Source organism: Rhinatrema bivittatum, chromosome 6 (genome assembly GCF_901001135.1).
Source record: "Rhinatrema bivittatum chromosome 6, aRhiBiv1.1, whole genome shotgun sequence".
Lineage (NCBI taxonomy): Eukaryota > Metazoa > Chordata > Amphibia > Gymnophiona > Rhinatrematidae > Rhinatrema > Rhinatrema bivittatum.
In genome coordinates this window covers 209,588,537-209,603,027 of record NC_042620.1, presented here as the reverse complement: position 1 = coordinate 209,603,027, position 14,491 = coordinate 209,588,537, and the positions used below count along the sequence as shown (strand labels likewise).

General features: G+C 39.7%; 1 protein-coding gene across 3 annotated transcripts in view; it reads right to left on the bottom strand.

The window, feature by feature from the left end:
• Positions 1–14,491, bottom strand: part of LRCH2 (leucine rich repeats and calponin homology domain containing 2) — a 395,406-nt gene that overhangs the window by 197,431 nt on the left and 183,484 nt on the right. For all 3 annotated transcript variants that reach the window (XR_003857457.1, XR_003857458.1, XM_029606513.1), the window contains exon 7: positions 2,918–3,005. Coding sequence is in view for 1 of the 3 variants with exons in the window: in XM_029606513.1 (XP_029462373.1) it covers positions 2,918–3,005 (88 nt within the window). In the remaining 2 variants the exon portion in view is untranslated. The remainder of the gene's footprint in view (positions 1–2,917; positions 3,006–14,491) is intronic.

The following is a 14,491-nucleotide window of genomic DNA, read 5'->3' as shown; positions in this document are numbered from 1 at the left end:
CTCTCACACACACATTCTCTCTCACTGGCATGCCGCTGGACCCGTGCTGTTCGTGGCAAAGATGAAGGCCCGGGCGCGCCAATCGCAACACACGAGAGCCTTCCCATTTCGCCGCAAATGGTGCGCCGGGCCTTCATCTTCGCCGCGAACTGAGTGTGTGTCGCGGGACGTGCTCCGTTCGCAGCATGCTAGGGTCTCCTCTGCTATATTCTGCCTGTCCCACGATGGCCGCTGTCCTTCGTACCTCTGGCGTGTTTGAGCCTCCAAGGCGGCCAGGGAGCCGCTAGCCCCATCTATCGGCAGGCTGGGGAACATTCGTGAGCACTGACAGACACACTACCAAGCCCGATATATTATGGATTTCCTTTATTGCTATGGTTTGTTTAATGATTATGCTATTCTGTGATGCATAAAATACCCCTTGAAGCAAAAGCCATTTTTTGGATAAGATAAAGACTAGTGTCTAGGCTATGAGCTGAATAAACTCCCTTTCTTTGTCTTCTGGATGAGTTTTGAGACCCTGAAAAATATATGGGGGTTAATGCCCTTATACTCAACTTTACTGGGAACATAATTATTTTGTAACCACTAAAAAAATTCACTTTGTACCACATGGGAATAGTTTCCACTAATCATTACTTGTTGGAACTTGATCTTGAGGAAGTTTTCGTATTTTGTATCTACTTGTCTACTTTAACTAGGGATCTGCTCACACCATAAAACTGACAAGACTGATTCAAGAGGACCTATTGTTTCTGAACTCATGTTGGTAATTGTCAAGTTTTCCCTGACTTTAAAAGAAAGATTGTCAGATTGTTTTCAGAATTTATAGTAAATGAACAATGTGAATCACTTATAGGAGACTGTGAATCTGAAAAACTGTTTCGATATTAAGTCTTTTTTTTTTTTTTTTTTTAAGTTATGTAATGTTGTAGTGGAGGGCATGGCTTCTGATTTGCCAAATTTTAAACATTTTTTAAACTACCTTGCTGATCAAAAAATATGACTGCCTAAGGCTAAGACTTGAGACCCTGTACAGGATAAAATTATCAAAATCAACAGACTAACATAAAATTGATGTTCCCAAAGGGTATAATCATTCCTGCAGTCACAATGCAGCCCTAACAACAGAAACCTAAGATGGAAATAACCAGGTTTTTACTTTCTTTCAAAACATCAAATAATTAGATTCTGACAATGTCAATGGGAAGTTTGCTCCAAATTAAGGGTGCAGCTACTGAAAACATCTGGGCATATCTTGACTTCTTGACCATCTTACAGGTAGGCATAACCAACAAAGCACCCTGAGAAGATAGCAATGTTCTCTGAGGCATGTATCCAAGAAGTTGGCTCTTTCAAATACTGAGGACCAATAACATAATAAAAGTCTAAATGACAGCATTAAGATTTTAAACTGTTCCCTACACCTAAAAGGCAGCCAGTGTAGACAGTGCAACAAAGGGGACAATGGAGTCTCTCTCCTCTAGTCAAAACAAGCTTAGCAACTATATTCTAGACCACTTGGAACCTTCCCATCAGCCTCAAAGGGAAGCCGAAGAGCAGGCTACTGCAGTAATCCAGATATGATAGCACTAAGGTCCTCAAAATCAACTGAAAAGATCCTCTGTCTGATAACGGCTGTAGCCGGCACACCAAGTGAAGCTTGAAGTAGGCTGACTGGACCATTTATACAATCTGTTCCTATAAAACACATAGGAATCCAGCTTCACAATCAGAGATTTAATTTCCAAAAACAGGGAAAGAAGAGGACCCAATATCCATTATAGACAATTGAAGACTGGGCAAAAGACTTCAGTTTTGCTCCTATTGAAGGCCAACATGTTGCCAGAAAGCCAGTCAGCTATAACCTGAATGGAGAATTTAAGTTGTAACAAGGATCCCAATAAATCAATACCCCCAAGGGATAGATCAATTGTACATCACCTGCATAGATGGGGAGGGGAAGGGAATTATGCTAGTTGGATTATGGGGGGGGGGGGGGGGGGGAAGAACTAGGGAAGGGAGGGTGATTAGTGTGGAGGGAGAGGAAGGTGATTATGCCAGGGAGGTGGGTGGGGAGAAGAAAGTGAAGATGATTATGTCAGTGGCAAAGTTGACTTTAGGAGAATGTGGGCCCCAAGGTAAAAAAAACTGTAGCAGGGCCCTAGAATGCTAAAAACATAATATTTGGGCTACCAATGTGGTGCAAAGCACTTCAAAAGTGCAGGGCTCAGAGCAGTTGCCCCTATTTGCACCCTCTAAGGACAGCCCTGGCCAGTCAGATGGAAAGGGAGAGGGAATAGAAGGTGATTATAGCAAGAGATGTGAGGGAGATGGAAGGAATGGCAATTATGCTAGAAAGGTGGGGAGAAGGGAAGGTTAGGTAAGGTTATAAGGTACATTTACTACATCTCCTACTTTAAATGTCACTGCACGCCACTGAAATAATATTACTTTCTTTCGTGAAATAAATTCAGTCAGTGAAATTGTGTCTCTGGGCATGATTCATTAATTCAGGAATAATGAAAACTATTTCTGGTATTCTTCAAATGTCAACAAATAAATTACTTAAAAATTTTTTATGTACAATTGAATACCTTCACAGAGAAAATGTTGACTATTTTTAACCTTTAAACACACATAAAATATCTACTGCCTTTATTACGCAAGTATTTTGATACAGTTCAACACATCTTCCTAACATGCCTGACTGAACCAAAGGGAGTAGATTTTACTAGTAAAGCTTGCTAAACTATTAACACTTAAGTTACAGAAAATTATATTCTTGAAAAATGACTTTGCATTAATTTTTTCTAAAGCTGAGAGGTTAGACTGTTTGCTTTCGGGGACTTTTGTATACCTCAAATACATAAAATGGCTTTGGTGCTAACTCAATTAAGCAACATAAGAGACTTACTTCAGTAGTTGATAATCGTTTATCCCCATTATCGCTGCCAATGCCTGAGTCAGGACCATGATTTTTATTGGGATAAAAGTCTTCCATACTGCAAAAAAAGAACAAAAGAAATATAATGAAATCTCTCACTATATTTTTCAAAGAGGTAATTTAAAAGAGCACAATCAAGAATAAACAAACTAAGGAGCTGATGTAATAAGCTGAGCATTAAATGTGTACACTGAAATTCAACAACTTTTTTTTTTAAACTCCCAATGCAGTAAGCTAAACGTATGCTAATCCATCGAGAGTTAAAGAAATGCGCATAAACCAGAAAATATGAGCAAAGACTTAATGCGCATAAAAACAATTTATCCTCGTATTTTATATGTAGAAAACATGTTTTATGTGCATGGTTTTCTGCATATAAAATACAGACTATAGGTCATGGCACCGAAACTCCAGCTTCCACCCACAGACTAATAGCCCTGGAAATTTTATTCCACTTCAGAATAAGCTAAGAAAACATAAGGTAAGCCATCATACCTCTCTGCATCGGTGAGGAGGGGGTGATGGCTAATAACTTCCATTACCATTACATTTACATGTTTGGTGCAAAAATCCTTGCTACAAAGGCAGTAAAGTTTGTGCACAAAAAATGTGAGCATGACTGCCAGTTAAAATGTATGCACCTTATTACATTGGCCCCTAGACTGGAAAGTATATGGCACAGTAAATACTGCTAAAAGTTAACTATTTCTTCAGAGTCATTACCTAGGTAAGTGTTTCTTTGAAAAACCCACTGAAGGTCCACAAGTAGTACCATCGAATTACTGAGCTTGAAGATTCACAGGTACTACTTCTAATTACAAACCTAGTGAAAATTCCCCCTTAATATAAACTGAAATCTTAGTTATTCAAGACAACACAATAGAACAATGCAGGTCTTTCAGGATATGAACATATCAGTGTAAAGTAATAAACTGCAAAATGCATATTTACTGAGATATTTAAGGAATTATTCTTCATTCATATCATGGGTTTTGCTTTATTTAAAAGAATAACATTAAAATCATTTCAGGTTTTATAGACTAATGAAATACTTTACGTTTAAATAATTTTTTAATTCAACAGTCATTTTATCAGGTGAACACATTTTTCTGGACAACCAATTTGTTAAAACAGGTTAATTTATGGGAAGCCTTATAATTTTAGCTGTATTTGGGAACACTGCTTAAGTAACTATGAAAAACATCAGTACAGTCAGTGGAGAAGCAGGGAAAAATTAAAAACACATTTAAGTGGTCTAAACAAATTTGTTATGTGGTTAGTGCAGTTAGTATAGCTGTGTTTAAAAAAGGATTGGATAAGTTCTTGGAGGAAGAAATTAGCCACTGCTGTTACTAGCAATGGTAACATGAAATAGACTTAGTTTTTGGGTATTTGCCAGGTTCTTGTGGCCTGGATTGGCCACTGTTGGAAACAGGATGCTGGGCTTGATGGACCTTGGTCTGACCCAGTATGGCATTTTCTTGTTTCTTGTGTTCTTATGTTACTGAGATTTGATTGTTTTTATTTTTCCCTTTTTAATTCTCCATTGACTATGCTGTTATCTGACTGTCTTTTTTTTAAGTTTAAGGGAAAAAAGGGAGCTTTCTCAAAACAAAAACTTGTTTTCTCTTCCTGAAGGCTAACCAATTTATAACATTTTTCTATCAATAAGCAGGACAGAATTAGCCAAAACATGGGTAACATCATCTAGCAACAACAAATGGACAGCTAGTACAGCTTTTGCTCTATTCAGCAAGTGTGGGAATTCCTGCTCCAGCATTGTCTCATGAGCCACTTCAGTCTTTTTTTCTTCCAAGCACTAGCACAGACATGTACTTTTCTCTCTGGGTTTTGTTTTTTTGTTTGTTTTTTTTAAACAATTCTTCAAAATTCTCTTTAAAATTGCCTCACTGCCTCAGCAGCCCCCTAACAGTTCCTTTCAGTGCTTTCACAAAAAAAAAAAAAAGATGTTTTCGTCCAAGTCTCTAAGAAAACAACCACAGTAAGTTGATTTACAGAATGTATTTGTGAAAGAAAAATTTCTATTACTGATGGATATGACCTCTGCTACCATTATCTAGGTCTAGAGCATGACAAAGCCAATTATTATAATTGTGGACAAAAACTTACTAGACATTCCATTAATATGCTTACATGTCTAAACATCACAAGAAGAAGAGCATTCTCAGCAGCTGGCCCACAACTATGGAACTCATTACCTGCTCCCCTTCGTCAAATCTCAAATCCAAAAGAATTTAACCTCTCTCTCTTTGCAAAAGCATTTGTCACCCCAGATAAAAATCTTTCATAACTACATTATACACAGCATTCTTCATCATGTACTCCCTATCCAATTTGAATTGTCTTTCTTTTCTTGTTTTTAAAGTTAGATATTTTTTATTATTTTAAAATTTTTATAATTTTAATATAATTTCATGATCGTATCTTTCTTCTTGCTTGTATTTGTTTATGTATAATGCACACCATTTTGATCAATACTTTATTGCTAAACGGTATATAAATAATTTTAAATAAAAAATAAATGAATAATAAATAAGTCTTGAGAACTGCTCCATCTAATTTGCGGTTCTGTAGGTTTCCCCAATTCCATTGCTGATGATAAACTTCAAGAGATCCTGGAAAAATGGCTGTCTGAGGAACTGGGTATGGCATATCTTGTCAACCGCCTGAGAATAGAATGTGCACACAGAGTGGGGCCAGTGTCGATAGACAAATCCAGATCGCAGGTAGTCCTAGCCAAAGTTTTAAACTTTGCCTATAAAGTGCGGATCCTGCAGGTGTAATGTCGATGCAAAGAACTTACCTATGAAGGGCACAGTGTGCTTATTTTCCAGGATTACTTGGCACGTGTTTCGGCCATGCGCCAAGAATTTGGTCCAACCTGTGCACAACTCAAGATCTGGTCTGTGCATGAGCTCTGTTGGTGTGATTCTGTCAAGCAGCTAAGGACTTCCTAACTTCCCTGCCACCACATACCACCAAGGTGTCTCAGTGCTGAAATAGCCCAATGGCGTTTGAGTAGTGAATGAAATTTTCTTTTCCTATGATCAGCTTGGATGGGGAACCTGATCTCTGTTTAAGAACCTAAGAACATTTTCAAATTTTTGAACTTACACCCAAGAATAAATCTTGTACAGCAAAATTGATGTTTGCCATTATCCATAACTATTACAAGAAAAATAATAGATGAAAGATCATCATCAGGTAATTATACAAACATCATAAATTATAAGACTATTTAGAGGCGGAACTATGAGCGCAAATTTAAGGCAAACATAATTATAATTAATTTAACAACCAAGTGATGCCATTACATTACATTACTAACAAGCCGAGACATGAGGGGATGCCTCTTGGGTTCTGGCTTCTATGAAAGCCCTAAATTGTGCGGGCTCTAAGAAATTATACATAACACCAGAATGCTTCACACAGCATTTATATGGGTACTTTAAAATAAACACCCAACTGAAGTACTGACGAACGTATATTTAGAAAATCTTTTCGTCTAGTTTGAGTTGTTTTAAGCACGTCAGGGTAAATCCAAATTGGATAACCATATACCTTACTTTGTCTGTTTCTAAAGAATAGTTTCATTACATAATTGCGATCAGACAAGAATGCAAATGAAATTAATAAAGGTTTCCTTTGGGTTATCTCACTATCCATAGAAATTTCTAATATATCAGATAAATCTATCATAGGTGTTTGAGTCTCAACTGCTTCCAGTCCTTCAGTTTCTGTCCGCTGTTGGAGATAATAAGCCTTTGTAATCACTGGCAAAGCAGTTTCTGGTATTTTAAGAATTTTTTTCATATAATTTCGAAATAAGTCCATCGGGGAAAACAAAGCAACAACTGGAAAATTCAGAACCCATAAATTATGGGCTCTGAGAGCATTTTCAATATTTTCTAATCTTTTGTTGGTAATATTATCTGATATTATCAATTTTTGCTGCACATTTTCAACCTTTAAAACTTTTTTGTCCAAATCTTCAACCTTTTTCCCCAAAGTTGGAAATAAGGTTATTATTCTAAAGTTACAGCAGATAAACTTTTAATAGACAGTTCAATTGATTTTAATATTGCCCATATCCCATGCAGTGTTATAGTTTCTGGGGTAGATATAGAAAAACCCACAGCTAGGGCTCTCAAATGACAGTCTCCCGCTTCCTCCTCAATGCTCACCAACCTTCCTTTGCTGTCTGATGTCATTGGCTTCTCCTTCTTCCTAGCCCCCAACGAGGATTCCGGAGTTAAAGTTGTCAAAACTCTTTCTGGGCTCAGAGCCACTGCTCCTACCAGCCTACGGGTCTCTCGGGGGCTATCCTCCCGGTCTGCAGGGTCTCCTCCAGTCAGGTCTAATGCCGAAGGACTCCCCACTTCTTCTGGGGTTTCCAGGAAGTATCGCGATGTTTCCCGGGTGAGCTGGTCTCCTCGGCTCCCCGGGGCTTAAGGTGGTATCACAGGTCTGGGGAGGCTGTGCGCGCTCCTGCACTTCGCTCCCAGCGACCAAGCTATCCGGCGAGGATGTAATGGCTCCCGCGAGGAACCCTTCGATTCGAGGCTGTCTGGGATCAATAGAGGGCGAATCTTCTCTCACCTCTCTTATTCTCCCCTTTCTTTTAGTGTGCGGCATTTCTCTGTAGAAAGAAATCGTAAAGGTAAGAGCCTCTTCTCTAAGCGTTCACTCCGGACTCACTTGGCGGCCATCTTGCCTCCTGCAAGAACCTAAGAACATAAGAAACTGCCATACTAGGCCAGACCAAGGGTCCATCAAGCCCAGTATCCTGTTTCCAACAGTGGCCGGGGCTGACTCTTGATTCAGCGAGATGACAAGTTCATAACTTAGCCGTTGAGGCTTTACCAGCACGCTTGCCTAGTTTGTTGACACTAGGTATATTTGCAGATGTGCCGGAGACATCAGCTATACCTGGTAATCTCCAACTTAGCAGACTTTATTCGCAACAGAGAGTTACCTCACTGAATATGGTCCTGTCGACGGACTGCAGAAAATATCACTGCTGAGCTATCCAATTTTTTGTAGTGATGTTTTGCCACAAAAGTTTTCAATTCTTACAATTACTAAGGCTTCTTTTTTGCCTTCTTATATCATTATGCCTTCTTACTGTTTATATCTGTGAAGGAAGATTTTAGTTAAATGTTTGTACCTGCCTTCTTAATTTTGCATTTGATTGCTGGAGGGAAGGCACCCAAATGCATCCGGAATCTTGTTCCCTCTCTAACCATGTTCTGGTGGAAGAGGAGATGGGGGATCGGGGGGGGGGGGGGGGGGGAAGGCAGACTAGAGAGAGAGGATTTTGCGGTAGGGAGTGGTAGGAGTATCTAGAGATTAGTTAGTCCTGGGGAAATTCTACCACTATACAGGGTAACCATGAAAGGACACCTTAATCAGGCTGAGGACAAAAGGTAGCCCCTTTTTATGTAAAACTTTACACTTGATAGATACCTGGAGGGTGCTTCACCCTGGAGATAAATATTTCACTCATTATGCCCGAGTCAGTGATTCTAAACTCTGATTAGACTGTGTGTTAATTTCCGAATTCCTATTTTCTCAGGTAGCTCGGTCAAAGATTGAACCCCTTGTTATTTTGGATCATTGTCCAGACTTGTGTGTCCTCCAGAGGAAGAGACTTCTCAATATGGAAGATGTCCCACTGGCTTGTGCAGGATAAATCTTTTGCATAATACTTGCTGTCATGATGGTGAGTTTTTTTTGTTTTTTTTAATTTAGATTTTTATATTCCGCTTTTTTCAGCACTTCAAAGCAGATTACATTCAGGTACTGTAGATATTTGAGCATCATAATGCCCAATATAAAGAGAAATCTATTTTATTTTGGGAAACCGCGAAGATTGTGCTTCAGGGAGATATCCTTAGTTATATTATTGCAAAGAAGCAGAAACTGAATAAGGATATCCTGTCCCTTAAACAGCTGAATGATTTAAAACGGCAATTATTGAACTGCCCTTCTGACTCGGTCAGACCTCAGTTTCTCTCTATTCAAAAGGCATTGAATGACAATATCCATATGAAGGCAACCTTCTCTCTACTATCCTTAAAGCACAAATTATTTCTATATGGGAACAAATCAGGTAAGCTACTTGCAAACCTAGTGTGGGGACAGCATAGGTCAGCTTTTGTTGCGGGGTTTTGCTCCCTCGAGGAAATCTGGTCACTATGAATCAAGGTATTAGTGCACTCTTTAGGGAGTATTATGCCACTTTATATGCAGCAGAAGGGGAGGATGTCTCAGTGAAATGTCAATTTCTGAGTATAATTAAGGTTCCTTCTTTAACTCTATCGAATTGACCATTTTTAATGGTCCTATCGCAGAAGCAGAAATACTGTCAATCAATCTTTACCTAATCTTAAAGCACCAGGATTTGATGGTCTGACAGTTCATTTTTACAAGGTACTAGCCACCCCAGTGCAGGATAGTTTGAGGGAGTTATACACCACCATGATTCAAAGAGGCGTGATGCCGGAAACATTACGTATGGCACATATAGCTGTTCTCCCCAAACCAGGCCATGATCCACAGTTGGCATCTTCATATTGCCCCATCTCCCTATTAAATGTGGACATAAAAATGTATGCAAAATTATTAGCCAACAGACTAGCAGACATAACGCCTTGTCTTGTTTCTCCTGGCCAAGCGGCCTTTGTCAAGGGTCATCGCTCTACCATCAATATAAGGCGGCTTCATATATTGCTGGATTTATGCAAATATTGCACCTTTGTAGACCCTGTCCTGGTGGGATTTGATACAGAGAAAGCCTTTGACAGGGTCTCCTGGGATTTCCTGCTTAGTACATTGGAGTTATTTGGCTTCTCGGGGTTTATAACTCAAGTGATTAAGGTGCTTTATAGCAATCCGATAGCTAGGATATGTGTTAATGGTGTTCTTTCTGTACCATTCCAGGTGTCCCAAGGGACTAGACAGGGGTGCCCTCTCTCCCCTTTGTTATTTATTTTAACTATGGAGGCCCTGGTAGAGAGAGTGAATGGGTTACTCCATCCCTCTTTTGCCCTCATTTTTGTTTGTGGACGATATTCTTTTATTTATACTATGCGATAAATGTTTACTCCCTAAGCTATTAGGAATTTTTGAAGAATATGGGGTTTTTTTGGACTTAAGTTAAATCTGGAAAAATCAGAAGTACTAAATATTTTGGGGCATTTACATGACAACTGGGGACCCTTCTCTCTGAGGTGGGAGATACCTTGCATTAAGGATTTAGGAGTTTATATTCATAGAGATCCTAAGGAGTGGTATCCAGCTAATGTACCTATTATAATTAGGAAATTTTGAAATCACACATTAGGTTGGATGAATTTTCCTTTATCTTTAATGGGACGAATAGCGCTGCTTAAAATGTCTCTTATCCCTAAATTGCTATACCATTGCAAATGTTGCCACTAGTGTTGTCCCGAAAGGATTTGCAAATTATAATACATATTTGTTCCAGATTTTTATGGAATAGCCAAAGGACTAGGGTGTCCATAGGAAGATTAATGGTACCCAAATTTATAAGAAACACTAAGTTGCCAGAGGAGACAAAAGAGAGGAGTTAAACATTCAAGAAGGCGGCAGATAATGCAGATCTTTGAGGTACTCCTGAAACTATAGGGATCCAGTCTGTAGTAGTAACAATTTTTTTATCTGCTGATAATGGTCAGAAATATATGAAGAAAACCAAGCAAAGACAGAACCTGATATACCCATTTCAAAAAGAGGAGAAAGTAAGATGTGTGATCTAAGATATTGAAAGATGAAGAAATATGTAAGAGAAAATAGCAAGTACTAGAGTCAAAACCATGGTGAACAGAATCAAGTCTAGAGATGAGTAAAGATTCAGTACTATGAAAAAAAAAAAAACAAACTGGTTCTGGTCCAAGGCAGAGTATGCATCAAAAAACTGAGTGAGTTGTTTCAAGATGGAAGGTTTGGCCAATTTGGCAAGTAAAGGAATTGAGGAAATAAGACAATAATTAGATAAATCAGAGTTGAACACTAGATCAGCTAATATACCTCCCCCATAATCAGAATAGGCCGAATCCTTGGGGTCAAGTAAACATAGTCACCAAGTATCAAAGAAAAGGAGATGCCACTCTGTGGAACTGCCAGAGCAGCGAGCACCAAAGAAACAGAGGCTTGAGTGCACAAGCCCCACTGATGCCTTCTGCAACATCGGTGCACAAAACTCCATCAGCACCAGACACACTAATGAAGCATAAGACCCTATCACCATTGGTGCATAAGGCCCTGGTGTCATCGATGCAAATGCCACTGATGCACAAGTCCTCAATGCACTGTACCTGGGAACATCACCTTTGCCTATTAAACCACTGGAAGCATCAATGCATCATGCCACACAGATCTTCCTACATAGCTATATGCTGATCAAGGAGCAGAAGAAGACAGGATATCTTTTCCTCCACCAAGAGCACTCTTGCCAACAAAATTACTATCAGAGTTTGCATCTAGAAACACCAGATCTTATTTGTTCTCTGGTGCCTCTTATTTCTAATTGGCCTTCAGTTCAAATTCTGCAAAGTCCAGAAGATATAAGAGCTTCCATTCTAGTTTCAGAAGATGATTACTACCCATACCAGGTCAGAGGATGTCAGCCACTTGAACAAGTAGTGGAGTTGGTGAAAGGTTTATCTCATTAATGGCCATGGATAAGGAGGGTATCATGTAACCTTTCTTTTCTAGGATGTCATCTTTACTTCCACGAGAGGAAGTCCCAGCATCCCCCAATTCACGTGGATTCTCCATAGAATTCCCACAAGGTGCTTCTAGTCCATCATATTCAACTGCAGCAGACTCTAGCCACTTACAGGATTGTCCAGGAGTACAATCCTCTGAGGCAACAGAGGACCCCTCCTCAGTCACCAGTTACCTCACTGGAATCCTAAATCAGTGTTTACTCAACCTTAGGCTCTAAAGAGGAATCAACTGGCATTCCCTCCAACCTCCCCCCAGAACCAACACTCATCTCCCCCGGAAGACCTTTTATACTCCAGGATTTTGGACAAATGAGGAAAAGCCCTTGCAGTAAATATATGTAAGAACAAAGATTCTTGTGTAGACATCTTGGGCCTCCTCCAGGTTCTGCAAGCTCCAGCAGACCCAGCAGATATTCTGGTCCATCATATCCAAAAGATTTACAAATTTAAATGTGGGAAAATCCAATTTCCTGTGCTCTAGTAGCAAGGAAACTTGACTTCAAATACAGAGTTCAAAAATCCCCATCAATCAGTAGTGATGAAATCAGCTCAAAAGAGCAAAGAAAACATGAATATAATCAATATGCCACCAAGGAATGATTGCAGACTACTGGATAATTTTGACAAAAAGATGTTTCAAAGCTCCATACTTAATGCACAGATCACTGCTCATCAATTCTATATGGTTCACTATTTACATTTATTTATTTATTTGTTGAGTTTTATATACCGTCATTCGGTAAAGCCATCATAATGGTTTACAAAATTTAAATTGTAACTCTCTTAACAACTGTGGAAAAAGTATAACAATGTGTATATTAAACAGAGGTTAAACATTTCAAGTCCAGAAAGTATCAATATGTGGGAGGAGGAGGGATTGTTTGTTTTGGTTGGAGAGAAGTTATTTTGAGGTTTTTGGATGAAAGTTCGATTGGGAGTTAGGATGTTCAGAAGTATGAAGGTCAGTGTAGAATTTGCGAAACAGCATGTTTTTAGGTCTTTTTTGAACATTTTGAGGTTGGGTTCTCAGATCTTTAGGTAGGGAGTTCCAAAATTTAGGGGAGGCAATGGAAAGGCTCTCTCTCTTGTTGTTGTTAGATGCGCATCTCTGATGGGGGGATGGTTAAGCATCCTGAGTTGTTTGAACGTAGGTTTCATACATGATTGTATGCAAAATCTAAAGCCTTTTCTTCTGGCTGGAGATGGCAGAATCGCATAAACTCAGCCACTACTGGATCCTGGAAGTGTATATACCATCTTCTGCAATCTGTCTACAAGACACTTAATACAACCTCACACTCCTTGTTAAACTCCATTGCAACTCGCTGCATGGCCTGGTTGAGAGCCATTATCCTATCCAAGGATGTCCATGAGAAGTTGGTGGATGTGCCCTGCCTGGGTGATAACCTCGTCAGAGAAAAGCTCAGACACAGTGGCTCAAATAAAGGAACAGCACATGATAGCAGAGTCCCTCTCCACTGGACCAGAGCAGCAGTATTCTATGCTTTTAAAAGACCATGTTTCCAGAGACAACCTTTCTGGCAATTCCAGTGTTACCGGATGCCATCCCTACTTCTGCAACATCAACTTCCAACTCACGTTTGACAGCGTGAATGCCATCAACCAAAAGCAGAGCATCAGTTCCTGCCTAAGCATGGGTCTGATAGGAGGAAGAATCCATCATTATCTAGAAGAGTGGTGCAATATCACCAAAGATCACTGGGTTCTCAAGATTGTGGTCTAAATACCACTTGCATTTTGTTCAACTTTCCATGCTTTCTCAACACTCAGTCTTAATATGGATCCATCTCAGTCGACACAGCTCCACTGGAGGTTGGACTCGCACCTCATACAGCAGGCGCTAGAACTGATTACTCCTCATGTCTGTGGCCAGGGGTTCTACTCCCATTATTTCCTCATCCCCAAGAAACCTGGGAGACTGAGACCAATCCTGGATTTAAGTAGCATGAAGCAGCATATACTTGGGGAGAAATTCAAAATTAATTCCCTCCACATAATCCTCCCCTTCATCCAGAAAGGGGAGTGGGTGGGTGTTCTGGATCTACAGTAAAAGATACTTAAGATCATATTCCCATCCACCCCTCCCAATGGAAATACCTGCACTTTATGGTGTAATTTTCTCACTATTAGTACAAAATGCATCCCTTCAGCCTCTCAGCTGCACCAAGGATCTTTACCAAATGCCTAGCCATAGCAGCGGTGCATCTATGCTTCCAGGGGATCCAGGTCTTCCCTTAACTGGATGACAGGAATTTGCTGTAACAAGCCAAAGAGGGCATTCTAACCTCCCTGGAGAAATCAATACATCTCCTACAATCACTGGGCTTCCTCATGAATTTTGATATTTCAACTGATTTCCTCCTAGAAAATCAAGTTCATTGCAGTATGGATAGATAGATTATCTGTAGAAGACAGCTTTCCATCCTTCAGATCAAGCACAAACTCTCCGGGCACTTTCTCACAGTCTGTTGAACACAGATGAGTCAATTGCCAAAAAGGTGCTGGTTGTTTTTGGTTACATGGTGGCAACATAGTATCACTGACCTGCCTGCACATACATCTCCTTCAGTGGGGCCTCCATTTTCATTGGGACCAGCTAGCTCAACACCTAACAAGTAAAACAGAGATTTAATCAGAAATGAAACAGGAATTAAGCTGATGGCTGGACTCCTTCATTCTACAAAAAGAGTACTACTATGACTAGCTCCTCACCAAGTAACCTTAGAAACGGATGCCTCCACAAACAGTT